Genomic DNA, 13,743 nt, shown 5'->3' on the forward strand with positions numbered 1-13,743 from the left:
AAACAATAAAGTAAATTTTATTAAACCTTAGAGTTGTGAAAACTTGATAAGGTAATGTAAAGGATTTATCGAAGTTTGACAAAGTGATGGTCAGCAGCCTAGGTAAAATCATTCCCAGAACTGATTCTTATCAATTATTCATCATTTACAGTAGTGACGATCAGACGGTGGCCCACCTTGAGGTCCTATGCGGCCCGCCGAAGATATCAAAATAATAGTAAGATATATTTTCAATAACTTTTTTTCGGAAACCGCATTTAAATATACCAATTCCTTCAATTTTTTCATGAATTTTTAATGTTGAAGAAACTAAACATTTATGAGATACCGTGCATTTGATGATGAGGCTTTGAAGCGAGCTTGGGACATCACCACGTGTGATGAAACAAAATGTTCAGTATAAAAATAGCATTAGTGGCATAGGCGGAGATGGACATTCTCCCAACCCACGTTCACTATACACACCCACGGTGATTCGCCCCTTCTCCCGTACGAGAAGATTGTTTCCGCTCATACAACACCATCTATAGCAGAAAGTCTCCACGCGAAGCTCGTGACGTCACTGAAGAAGTCCATTTCACCTATAGTCATTGGATATACTGCAAAACAAATGTAAAGATATCGCATGCGTCGGCCTGCTATATCCAATGGCTGCAGGTGAAATGGACTTCAAAGCTTCGTGCGGAGGCCTTCTGCTATAGATGGTGTTTGCTCCAGGGGATTACAGAATAACGATTTCTCTTTCTTTTCCTCAAAAAATCTAATAATTTCGAAAGTATTGATTTACAGTTGACGCTCGTTTTTACGAACCCGCATGTTCTACCATAGTTCGTAAAATCGAGAGTTCGTAAATGGGAGAGATGATGAAAAAAATGCGGGAAATATACAAAATCAGTCCGTCACTCACGATTATTTGACGATTTCCTAAAATATCAATTATTTTTTGTTTGCTTCATCGTAACATTTCGCAATGCGTTCGATGACTTCAGTTTCCCTATCCATTATTACTGGCGAGAGTTGCGTGCGCTACAGCTGCGCCTTCTCTGCATAGTAATCGACAAGTCAGGCCATAGCTTTTCTTGCATTTCAGCAGCCATCCATATGATCTTTCGAAATCCTCCACACTCTTGTTGTTTCGAAAGTTTTCCGTCGATTGGAATTTCTACCTTCCATTTTCTTCAGCCAAGCAGCAAGTGCCGTTTCAAGCTCCGGAAATTTTGCTTTTCTGTTGAATTTTTTCTGGATGATGGAACGTCACTGGATCCACTTGTCGCAGAAACAATCTTTTGTTGATCTTTGATTAGAGTACTCAATGCACTTTTTTTAGAATCCCGTATGTTTTAACAATTTCTGTCTACATTAAAAGTTCGCACCCACATTAATTTCTTTTGAATATTTTTTTCATCTACTTGCAAAGCACAATCTTTTCCGTTTTGTTGAAATAGCAAAGAGGAAAGTAAACGAAGAGCAGTTCGTCAAATTAAGATGGTTGGTGCAAATTTTCCAAAAACACATTTTCCAATTTTTCAATTTTTAAATAATATGAAATTTTCTGCGTCCAACTGTGTTGAAGCTTTTGTTCTACCTGTATTAAAAAGTATTTTTAATGTATTTTTACATTAACTGTGTGCTGGCAGGCATTACACATGCTAATGTTTTTCACTATAAAATGCGTTTTTCTCACAACTATGTTTATTGTTAGATAATGAAAATTTTTTCAAACACCGCTCATTCAAATGTATTGAAACTTTGTATGTCTCTCACCACTGTAGCGTTACGCACTTTAACACGAGGATTTTTTATTAAAATTATTTAAAATTTTTTTATGGCACAAAATATGGATAAATTTTTATGATTTTTGAAAAAGTTGCATGTTGTTGGAGTTGAATTTCGATAAGAAAAATAACCAACAATTAAAATCCTAAAAGCTCGTGTTAAAGTATGTAACAGAATAGTGTTGAGAGGCACATAAAGTTTCATGACATTTGAATGAGCGGTGTTCGAAAAAGTGTTCCTTATCTAACAATAAACATAGTTTTGAGAAAAACGTATTTTAGTGAAAAACATTAGCATGTGTAATGCCTGCCAGCATTTAATGTAAAAATACATTAAAAATATTTTTAATACAGGTAGAACGAAAACTTAAATACAGTTAGACGCAGAAAATTTCATAGTATTTAAAAATTGGAAAATGTGTTTTTGGAAAATTTGCGTGCACCAACCCCCCTTAAGATTTCGATCGACTCCCGACTTAAGAATTGCCATATCAATAAGCTAATGTGTAATGAAATTTCTCAAACCACAATTCTATCCAGTCATAATGTATAAAGAGTGGATTACGTTGTCAGTGCATCTCCATTCCGCAAACAATCGAATGTAGGCCTGCAAGTTCGATAACAAATTAGTCAAATCTCGACCAGTTTTCTCTTTGGACACGTAGAACGTTCGAAACGAAATTTACTTTTGGTTACAACGAGCTGGGAGGTGGCTGGAAGAATTATAATAACTGAAAAATATCGCCAAAGAAAACCGAGTTCGTAACGTATAGAGTTAATAGAAATGAGAGTTCGTAAAATAGAGGGGATTTTTCAACATTAGCTCTATGACATGCTGTTCGGGACAGAAGACCAGTTCGTAAAATAAAGAGTTGACTGTATATTGAAACTGGTTTCTGTATATATATTCGTGTAATACACATGATAATCGATCACGCACTAGGAATGTGGATGCGCTTGAACCTTGAATAACCTAAGATAACCGATAATCAATTAATTTTTGACATATATAAATAAGATTTGTATACTGACCTGGATCATCGGCTACATCTTCGAGCAGCCCGATCGACTTCAGATGCATCGGAGTTGAAACGGAAAGGGCGAGAACGTCTCCGATGGCCTCGTGGAAACCTGTATATCGTGACGAAATTCAAATTAACCTTTTTTTTTGTACGAAACTGAATGAGTTTATCAAAATGAGATTATTAATAATCAAGATATGGCAATGAATTAATTGTATGGCTCACCAGGGTTGGCCCCCTCTCTAAACACGTTGGGTTGCTTGGCGTATTGCAAGAAGTATTGGATGTGACCCATTTCGTGGTGCACTGTGATGAGATCTTCCATCGTCACGTCCGTGCATTGCTTTATTCTGTGGGAGAAACAAAAACATCAATCAGAGGAATCTGTCCTAATCCCGGAAGAAAACTGATCAGGAAAATATATTGAAATCGATCAATAGGCATTGCCGTGTTAATCGGCCCCCTGGAGCATCGCGACACTAAGATTTCCGAAAGTGCATACGTAAGTTGGTACGCAACTGCTAAACCGGACATACATCTCGTGACTATTTCCTTGTGGAATTTTAACGAATTGACACGTGCTATATAGGTTTATGGTGTCAGAGTTATGCGTGGTCCGTGTCGAGAAAGTGCTGCCATCTGTCTTCCATATGAAACGTAAAAGCGGCAGATGTAGGAAGTTTCGTATTGAAATTCTACTTTTCTTTTTAACCGAACGTGCACCTCATAAACATTCCTCCGAGGAATTTCGAACGAACTGGTACAGCACCGGAACGTTGTGTTCTGAATGCATATGAGGTCCTAACGTATTTATGTTGGCAGAGTATGTGTGTTTTGTGTTCTATAGTGCTGCCGTACTTCTTACATACTTGAAGTGAAAATGGCAAATGCCCTCCAGGGCCGCAATTAAGGGAGGGTGGTAGGATCTGGTGTCTTGGGCGCTGGATTAGGAAGAGAGAGAGAGAGAGAAAGCTGAGTGTACTCTTTTCCGGTTCAAAATTACGTGGAGGGAGGACTCCAAAATGGATACTGGCCTCGGGTGGCAGATTAAATGTTCGTTTCTAGTTGCAGCCCTGGCCCTCGAACGCGCAAATACCACTACGGTGAAACTTCCTCATAACGGACGGGGAGTGTCCGTTATGAGGAGACCATACCCCATCCAACGGTATACCTCCCGTTAACGGACCCTTTTTAGAATTATGTCGACGGGCCTCAATGTATTTTATTATCCATCAAAACGGACGATTTAGAGGACAAAATTTTCGGTCTCATGGGTGTCCGTTATCGAGAGGTTCCACTGTATTACTTAATCGTACATACAGGAGCGTGCGTGCAGGCCCGTCATTCGGGGAGGGGGGCAGCGGTCCCCTCTGGATTTTGAAAATACACTAAAATGGTATATATATATATATACAAATATATATACATACATTCATACATTGAGTACATGTGCTTTGCCCCCTCCCCTCGGAAAAAGTTGAAATGACGGCCCTGCGTGCGTGTATATGCGTGGCCTTAACGTATTTATGTTTTTCGAGTTATGCTTTTGTCTCTTGTTATACTGGTGCTGCCATCCTTCTTGTATGTTCTGAAGTAAAAATTGCAAGTGCTCGAAATCTCATGTTATTTAAGTATCGTGTTGAAGGTCTGCCTGCTCTCTGCGCAGGGCTGTATCTTGAATCCTGCGAACTACGAGACCGCAGAAAACCCCAACTGACATTTTTTATGTCGTCAACTGAAGGGGGCGATTTTTTAGGGTGCCAACTGAAGGACAGGGGCGATTCCTATCAATAAATATCTTTCGCTTACACTTGAAAAATGTCCAGAACCAGCCCTGTCTCTGCGGAGAGACTTTTTCAAATGAGTGTTCTCCGCTTGTGCTTGCATTCACGAACGCACAACTGTGAATTGGTAATCCTATACTTCCAGGTGCCTAGTCCCAGAACATGATTTTGCCTGGAGGATGTTTTTAAAACGGCCTTGGAAAAATAGAACAACTTCAACAGCTACAAATACATTCTGTCCGCTTTTCCACCCAGAAATTTAAATAATGAACAAGTGTGCTTGTAATTTATTACCTGAAATCTTCACCGTTACAGAAATCCCAAGCGGACGCATGGCAAATGACCTCCCTGTCGGCGGGTTTCTCAATCATCGAGTAGTTCCAGAATTTCGCCGGCATGGCCTTCAGTCCCAGAGAAGTGAAGAACTCTTCCGATATTTTAAACATCTCCAGAGCTGTCATGTTCTACCATAGAAAATGAATCCATTATGCATAAAGAAATCAGAACTAACACGGTGTTAAAGAAACATACTACGTAGATCACGGGTGCGCCGAATTTTTTTCTTCCCACTGTGTGGGCTATACTTCACCAAGGTTACTTTTGCGGACAGTACAACAGCAATAAAACTTCTTTGAGGGCCAGATACAGATGAAAGAAACTGATGAAATCAATATGTAGGATGTAGGTTGTCCACTACTTTCGCTGTAACTGCCCAATACCCAGTTTTCTTCAAACTTTATGCAGTTGCGGACCGGTGAAAGTACATAGTTGAAAATTTTCGCGTCCGGAGGAAATCGGAGAAATAATTTGCGGACAGGCAAAAAACAACCGAATATGAGAAGTAATTTGCGGTCGGGCAAAAAATAAATACGTGCACACACAGGGAAGAAATAATTTGTGGGTGGCAAAAAGTAGGAGAAACAATGCGCAGACCCGCTGACGGCTAAGACAAAAATAAAAACAAATGTAGATATAAATACGTATTCAATTAAATCTAAGATTATGTAGTGGCTGCATGAATCGGCACCGGTCCGCTTACCAGTGCAGCGGTTGGAGAACAAAGTTTACAACAGCTAATTCTTAATCTCAATTAAAAAAAAAAAAAGTATTCCCCCGCTCAATCAAAAAAGCTATTTTTTAAAAAGTTACGAGATTTAACTGCTGCTCCCTTCGATTTTAGCGGATGATCTTGGTGGTCCGCTCAATCTGATGATTTGGATTAAGCCCTGGCCACACTCGTGTCCGGCCTAGCCCAATAATTTCCATGGTTGGTCATTGGCGAATAATGAGACCGCTCCACCATTGGTAATGATTGTCAGATGCTGGAGGCTGGCAGATATTGGAAGGCTGGTCGAAGAAACGACCAGAACCTTCCAGTTTCCAACCGAAGTTGAAGGTGCCTCCTTCCTTCACGATCTTCCAATTCGTCTTGCCACACATTGTCGAAGAACGCCGACAATCACAACACGGAGAGTGTTCTGGAAGCAAACATTCGTCGAGGAACATTGAACCAGGCTGGGCCACTGTGTAGTCCGCCTATGTCGCTGGTGCTTCGTTGCAGCAGGGGGAGGCAAACATTGGAAACAAATATTTGACCATTGGTCTAGGCTGGACATAAGTGTCACACTAGCTTAGAAGTGATATACCATATTGCTATCTTGAATCCTTCTATTTCTCGTCACGAAATTCTTAAAATGACATTCTATTTCCCTTCCCCCTTTTTCTCCAATATGTTTGCTTGTACTGCATTGCCCCTTTTTAGATTCTGTTGGATCTATGCTGCTTCCATAGGCGGAGATATACTTGTAAGTCTGGGGGACACGGTCATTATTGCTTGGGGGCGGGCACGATGATGATGATGTTAATTCATATATACATTTATACATTAGATCAGTCGACTCCACCTTTGACGCTGGGGGGAGAGGTGCCCTCCCCCGCCCACGGCTGCGTCTGAATTCCACAGAAGAAAAATAAATAAACGCAAACTTCAGCTGAGGGGGAAAAAAAATTGGGATAAGCTGTGAAACACGGCCACAACGCGAATACGTTCTTGGTGCCTGCATCGCGTGGTAAGTACTAATTAAGAAATGGGTATCATCGTATTTGTCTTTGAAATAGCTAACAGACAATACCAATGTCGAAGGTTTTTAACAGCTGTGACTGATGCTAGGGGGCCTTTCAAGTATTACGTAAGCAAATTTTTAGCCATTTTTGACCCCCCTCCCCCCTTGTCAGCAAAATTTCGTCATCAGCTCTGCCCCTCTGAATCCTAACTCATATTTTCATAAAGGGTGGTTGATGACGTAAGCATTATCCAAACCCCCCCTCCCCCTTGTCATCAAACGTCAGCCTATCGGAAACCCCCTCTTCCCCCCCCCCCCCATCGATGATGACGTAATACTTGAACGGCCCTTAAGATATACTTAGGAAAGAGAGTAAATTCAACAACTGTCGCGTGATTTCCCGCAAGGGCAAGTTGAATTTTTTCTCTCTTTCCTAAATATATCTTCGCATCAGCCAGCTGTTAAAAACCTTCGTATGAATAGCGGAGAGTGACATCATCAGTCGAATACCAATGTCGTCTATCTGCGTTGCGAACCTCCCGAGATATAGCGTAAAAAAATTCTCGTGGCGAATACGGGCCGCGAGTCTGGTGCCAAGACCGGAAGATATATTAAAGCCAGAGTGGATTCGTGTTTGCGAGACCTACCCGCAGACATCAAAAACACTGATAAATTCTGAATACTTCCTGACATATGGAGCGTTTAAATTATTTCATCACACAACTTTTTGCCAATGCACCCAGTATCGTCAGATGATTTAAAAGACGTTCGCTTGTGCACAGAGAGGGAGGCATATCTCCGCGCAGTTAAAGGGTTAAGGGGGTCGCATACAAATGTTTTATCGAATAACAATTTCTTACATTTCTTGATTGAAGAAAGAAAAGGAAAAAACATCTAATAAATTAAATATGCGTAATGCGTATCGCTAACCTTCGCTTCCATGGTAGGTGTGATGTCGAGCGACGGTTTTCCTGGAAATGGTTGCACAATGTCCATTAGAGACCCCCAGGACTGAGCCCACATGTTTCCTGCAGAAACAATCACATAATTTTTTAAAGAAATTTTCACGTTCTCAGATCAGAAAACTGTTCAAAACTATTTATCCGAGCCAATGTTGGGAACACATGTAAGCCTCGGAGTCCATTCAATACTTACCGAAAAGATGTGCGGGAATCGGTCCGTCATCCCTGATCTTGTCCTGTCCGTAATGCGAGATGAGCCTGCGTCGGACGTAAGCGTGAAGGTTCTCGTACAGAGGCCTCAGCTGTTCCCAAAGTACTTGCAGGTCCTGCTCGAAGGTGTCCGACTCGTAAGATTCTCTCCAAAGTTCACCGGTGTCTCGGAATCCTATGTTGGTTGGAATACGAAATCATTCTCACGACAGATTCTCACATAATAAATGTTATAATATACAATATATTTTTCATTTTGACATTCCTGGAGGGATATCGACCGATCTGAACAGCCGGTCAGACCGGTAAGATTAATATTATTAATATTAATAGAATCGTCTACGGCTCTCACATCCTGGGTGAGGCCCGGATGAGTGGGGACACCGCCCCCCCCCCGGTGAGTGGTCGAGTTAGTGTCAGTGAGAGTGTATGTATGAAAGGCTCACCTCCTCGCTGGGCACTCATACGATCACTCACTCACTCATGTGGCCACTCACCCCCTCACTTGGCCTCGTTCGGGACGAAATATCGGGGAAAATGTCAGGGGCGAAACGTCACGAGGAGAAATATGCCTGAGACGTATAATGAAGCTACGCCATGGGCCATTAAAGGATTAAATTGCTGAGGTGACATAGTTTTCATAAGGAAACTTGTGATCCTGGTCCATGGCCGGTATTCAATGTCCCGGGAACGAAATGCCTGTCGGAGGCGGATTTTCTGGATACCGTATAACAACTATGGTTTTATGATAGTAATAGTCATGCAATTAAATCGGGTAAAATCGAATTCCTACACATCAAATATTTTCTCGCCGGCTTCTGTGCCTTTACAATGTTTCAAGGTACCCCAGGGAGCCACGACGAGCAGTTTGAGAACCATTGATTCAAAGAATAACGAACAATCCGCTAAACTCCCATTAAAGAGAATGGAAGAAAAACGATTCTCTGACTCTCTCACCGTTGAGTCTTGCCGCTTCGTTACTGATCTCGACGAAATTCCAGTATTTCTCTCTGATCGGAGCCCCCGCAGAATCTCGCCACGATTTCCAAGCGTGAAGCAACTCGTCGTAGTCTCGAGACTTCGCCATTATCCTTGTCAAATCTGAAAAATAAAAGAAAAGATCAACTATATATTAGAGTAATACGCAGATAACGAGGCTTCGGAGCGTACTTTATAAGTACAGGGTGTCCCATACATGGCCCCCACATCTTGGAGCAGGACCCTAGGCTGGGATCTTTCACGGGCCCCTTTATGATGAATACATAACGTGAAAAGCAAAAAAAATTGTGAAAATTGTTCCGGACCCCAGGGTTGGAGCCTTGTCAGCCCACCCCTTGTGGGGGGGCCATGGTCCCATACTTACCTTTAAATACTGTAATTTAAAAATTCATACAAACTGAAGGAATTGGTATATTTGAATGCGGTTCGTGAAAAAGTTATTTTCATTAAGGGGGGATTTTTTTCGGTACACAGGAAAAAATTAGTTCAAATTTTTGTCGATAGCGGACGTTGCACGAAAGCAAATCACAAAGTTCTGGGCTGTTTCTTCAGTCTCTTCTGTGTAGGAAACCCTCGTAAAGCTTCAGCCGACGATTCGTGACTGAGGTAACACAACTTCATCAATAGTGCTTTATCCACCTATAAAATCCCATCAGAATGAAAACCTTATGCAAGCGCCAATAACAGGATGAATGAGCTGTTAATTTAATAGGGCTCTGACACATATTTGCATAACTACGATTTGATTTTGTGCAACGCCATCTATCGGCAATATTTCGAACTATTTTTTTCTGTATTAAAAAACCACACACACAAATAAGTTTAAAAAAAAATCCCTTTCGTGAGAGTAACTTTGTCGTAAAAACCGCATTCAAATATACCGATTCCTCTATTTATTAATTTTTTTTAATTTTTAAACTGGTTACGAATTTATGGCGCACCCTGTGCTTTAAAAGGGAAACTGATCTGGTGATAAATTTCAAGAAAACAAATTAAAGATGTGGCAATTTACCCGGATCCAGCGCGAGATTACAGTCGGAATCTTCACTGGTGTCGCCATCACCCGCCGCCGACGAACCTTTCTTGTACTTGCATATCTTCGCGGTGCTGTAGATGCTCTTCATTTCAGCTTTCAATTCGTTCAGCTAAATAAATCCATGAGAAAAATTCTACTTTTGGAACGAATAACACAAACTATATTACGAGTAAAACGAAAAGATTCAGCGACTTAAAATATAATACGGGGTGTCAAATTTCTGAAAAACGAATGGACACATTTTAATGAAAGTTTTGGCATATGGGTAGACACTTTTATGAAAGAAAAGTACACCATGCAATAGTCATGACATCTATAAAAAAAGGTGGTCAACTGTATCATTGTTTATTTTTAACCTGGAGTTATTATGGCCCCCTCGTGGTCCTGGGATATTCTAAGGGGGGATGAGGGGTTACCAAGAGTACCAAGAGATAATCAAGTGGGAGGAAAACCATGATAGGTGGTCGAGGGAAGCCACAGAGTACCGTGAAAAATAAATCTTTTAGGTGAAATATGGTGGAAAAAAGTGTGATTAATTTCAAAATCTAGCAAAACTGCATTACTGGGCCATCGTAACACGTGCGACCACCTAGGCATGGCCCTGGGAGACCTTATGTCCATAGGGGTCCAACATGTTGCTTTTTCGTCTGATTTTCGAGAGTAAGTTTCTACTTCCAGCTAAGTACGCATCTCCAGAACACAAATTTGCGTGGGGCCCGTGATTTTGGGAAAGGGCTCGGAATAGCACTTCCCCTCTCCAGGTGGGAAGTTCACTGAATCACCCAGGGATCCAGAGATTATTTAAAAAATTTTGCTCATTATAAATCTGCTCAAAAACAATTGGAAATGTTCTCACTCCTGGATGAGGAAAAAGAGGGAAGAGGGGCCCTGGATATAAAGACCGGGGGAAGAAAATATGGTCTGGAGGGGGCTGTGGGTGAAAAAAGGTTAGCAAACACTTGTTGCAGCGTTATATCCTCGTAAATTGCCAATGAATTTGGCACCTTCCCTCGCTTTGTCGATTCCCCCCCCCCCTTGGATGCCAAAGACCGGTTACAAAGCGGAGATAAAGCTGAAGTTTGAAAAGAAAACTCACATGCTTCTACGGGAAATCAAACCATCAACCTCTCGTAGTCCGGGCGAGGGTTCTACCACTAAGCAACAGTGGAATGGCATTTTCTTCCTTTACAGCGTATATGTATGCTGAATGGGCCCGCGCATGGGCAGCCTCTAAACTCAGATAGTTAGTTAACTGGAGAGGTTGTCATTGGTTACTTAGAGAGGTTAGTGGTTCTAGATGCACCTCCAGAGGCATGAGATTGTTTTTTTTCTGAATTTCATCTCCAACCCCCCACTTGGTATCCAGTACGTACGAAGCTAAAACTTTTATAGTGTAATCCCGACCTTACGAGAAGAGATGATGATGATGATGATATGATATATTTTTTCCAATTTTAAAGCACACGGCCACGTGTATTAATGGCGATGTCTAATGAACATAAATATCAAACCTGTTTGAGCTGATCCTCGGGGAGAACGGCGACGCCCAGGATGGACAACCCCTTGAACCATCTGCGCAGCACCGTGTCGTTAAATGATTTCCACGCAAAAGACGTAGCATTGGTCCAGGCTTCTTTGCAGAATTTCTGATACTCCAATGTCTGGTACAGCTGCTCGGAGAAATACATTGAAACAAAAAATAAATAAATCATAATTTTTTATTTCCCACAAGCATGAACGAAACATATACAGTCGAACTCGGTCAATTCGAAGCTCAAAGTCACTGACAAAGAATTATTATTATCATCATTTTTGAACGTTCAAAATTGAGGCCTAGAGATTTTTCCAAATTGTTTCTACGGGCAACGGCAGGAGGGTCTAAGGCCCGCGGAGCCATACGTTGAAGACCCATGGACTACGGTCTGACAGAAAGCGTTTCCATAATTTATTTTGGATTTCTTTTTCTTGAATGAGCATTCCTTCAATTTGCGAATCGGCACAAAATAAATGAATATGGAAAATAATGTGCAATGGCAAAAAAATGAATGAGTGGGAGAAAAACATTTACGGGCTGGAAAAAAATAAATGAAAAGTAGAATAAGAAGAAATAATTTAAGGACCGGCAACAAATAAGTAAATGGGAGAAACGTAGAACAGATTTCGCAGACTGGTAAATATAAATGAGTGGGAGAAATAAGTGAATGGTTCGGCCGAATAACGGACAATGTGGTTGTTTTCTAAACTTCAGAGGAGACGCAATAAATGTCATCGCTGAATATAGAGAAACACTTTTTTGCGTAGAAGTAACATAGACCGTTATTTCGTCAAACTCCCATGGCCTATGTAGGAATGTAACTGAAGGAAACAATGAGAGCGCAATGGTGACATAGACCGTTGTTTCAATTATAGAACCCACGATTGCAGCTATGTAAAGTGGTGTCATAACAGCGAAATTTGTTGGTTTCTGCAGGAACTTAATTAAGGGACGTTTAACGGGAGTTGCGTAGAACGTTACCCAGTCCAAAAACCACCCGATTTCACAAAAAAACGTAACTGTTATATTCGGTCAAATCCTTCAATTTGAAACCCGGGAAAAAATAATAAATGAATAAGAGGAATAATTTTCATGGTGGCAAAAAAATAAATAAATGTAAAAAATAATTTGCAGACCTCTGACAGCCCTGGTAATAATAAAAACCACACACAATAAAGACGGTATAATATTTATTAAATCTAAAATTATATAATGGCAATGTGAATTAGTTGAAATTTCTCAAAGTGGACTGAAGCGGTTAAAGCCTTAAGGCACTTTATTCGGCTCAGTTCAGTGTCGGAAATTAAATAGTCATCAACTTCTGAAAGTAAAATCGCATTGGGCATCGCGAGTCTTACAAATAAACAAAGGCAAAGGCGACCTTATTCGCTTTCAAGGTCTTGAAGGGCTAATGATGATTTTATATTTCGCATTGATCAGTAAAAATGGGCCAAGGAAATCGTCGTCTAGTGATTGTATTGATTGACGTTTCCATCAACCAAAACAAATCGGTTCACGAGAAAATGAAGTAAATGAGCTGTGCATCATAAATTCAAATCGAAAATATGTATGTATGTATATATTGATTGATTGGAGTGATGATTATCGGCCAGATATTCTTTAAGAAAGAAAAAATTGTGAAAGGCTTTGTCTTGTTATGACTAGTTTTAATGGATGACAGACGCAGAGAAAATATCACCAACATTACTGATTTGGTTTTTGATGATGATAATGGTGACATTTACATATGCGAGGAGGAACCAGAAACAAAATAGTATGTCCTCCGGAAAACTTCGTAACTTTATGGCGCAATACCATTCGTGTATCCACGGCACATACAAAGATGTAGGTCTCGCGAAGGTCTTGGATTCCGTGACGGAAGAAGTAATGGCGCAATATAAGAGAATTATCAGAAGAAAAAAAAATTGTTTAAAAACAAATACAACGCATGGCGTGCTCGAGGCATTTTTCTCAATGTAATAATGTTTTTTGAGGAAAGTGATACAAAAGACGGACGCGACGAACCCAAACAATCGTCCATTATACCGTATAATGTCCATTTTGGCAGGTCATGCTTCGTGAGTTGCCCACCTATGCCATACAGCAAACGGAAAATATTTACGACTGATGATGATTGCAATATAAGTTATAATAATACAATGAGAAAAGATTACCCATCTGTGTACATAGTTCGATGGTTTTAGGGGATATAACATAACATCCGGAAAATCGAAACGCGTGCTGCACGCTATTTAAGCACCTGGACGTTTTGCAATTTGAGAATCTCTTGTTCAGTCATTGTCTTGCCTAAAATCGTGTTATTTTTGAGTGCGAATGCTTTATTTGTTTTTTACTTTT

General features: G+C 40.6%; 1 protein-coding gene across 1 annotated transcript in view; it reads right to left on the reverse strand.

Annotated features, from left to right (window-relative positions):
- The window catches only part of LOC149081111 (angiotensin-converting enzyme-like), a 35,391-nt gene that overhangs the window by 2,685 nt on the left and 18,963 nt on the right, over nucleotides 1–13,743 (reverse strand). Inside the window, exons 3-10 of the mRNA XM_089237899.1 lie at nucleotides 11,363–11,521; nucleotides 9,828–9,960; nucleotides 8,774–8,917; nucleotides 7,800–7,991; nucleotides 7,575–7,672; nucleotides 4,876–5,045; nucleotides 3,023–3,147; nucleotides 2,808–2,906 (exon numbers count right to left, since the gene is read on the reverse strand). Of these exons, the coding sequence (XP_089094025.1) occupies nucleotides 2,808–2,906; nucleotides 3,023–3,147; nucleotides 4,876–5,045; nucleotides 7,575–7,672; nucleotides 7,800–7,991; nucleotides 8,774–8,917; nucleotides 9,828–9,960; nucleotides 11,363–11,521 (1,120 nt within the window). The remainder of the gene's footprint in view (nucleotides 1–2,807; nucleotides 2,907–3,022; nucleotides 3,148–4,875; nucleotides 5,046–7,574; nucleotides 7,673–7,799; nucleotides 7,992–8,773; nucleotides 8,918–9,827; nucleotides 9,961–11,362; nucleotides 11,522–13,743) is intronic.

Source organism: Pholcus phalangioides, unplaced genomic scaffold (assembly GCF_987345545.1).
Source record: "Pholcus phalangioides strain wild (caught in Gottingen) unplaced genomic scaffold, Ppha-v1.0 ptg000010l_1, whole genome shotgun sequence".
Lineage (NCBI taxonomy): Eukaryota > Metazoa > Arthropoda > Arachnida > Araneae > Pholcidae > Pholcus > Pholcus phalangioides.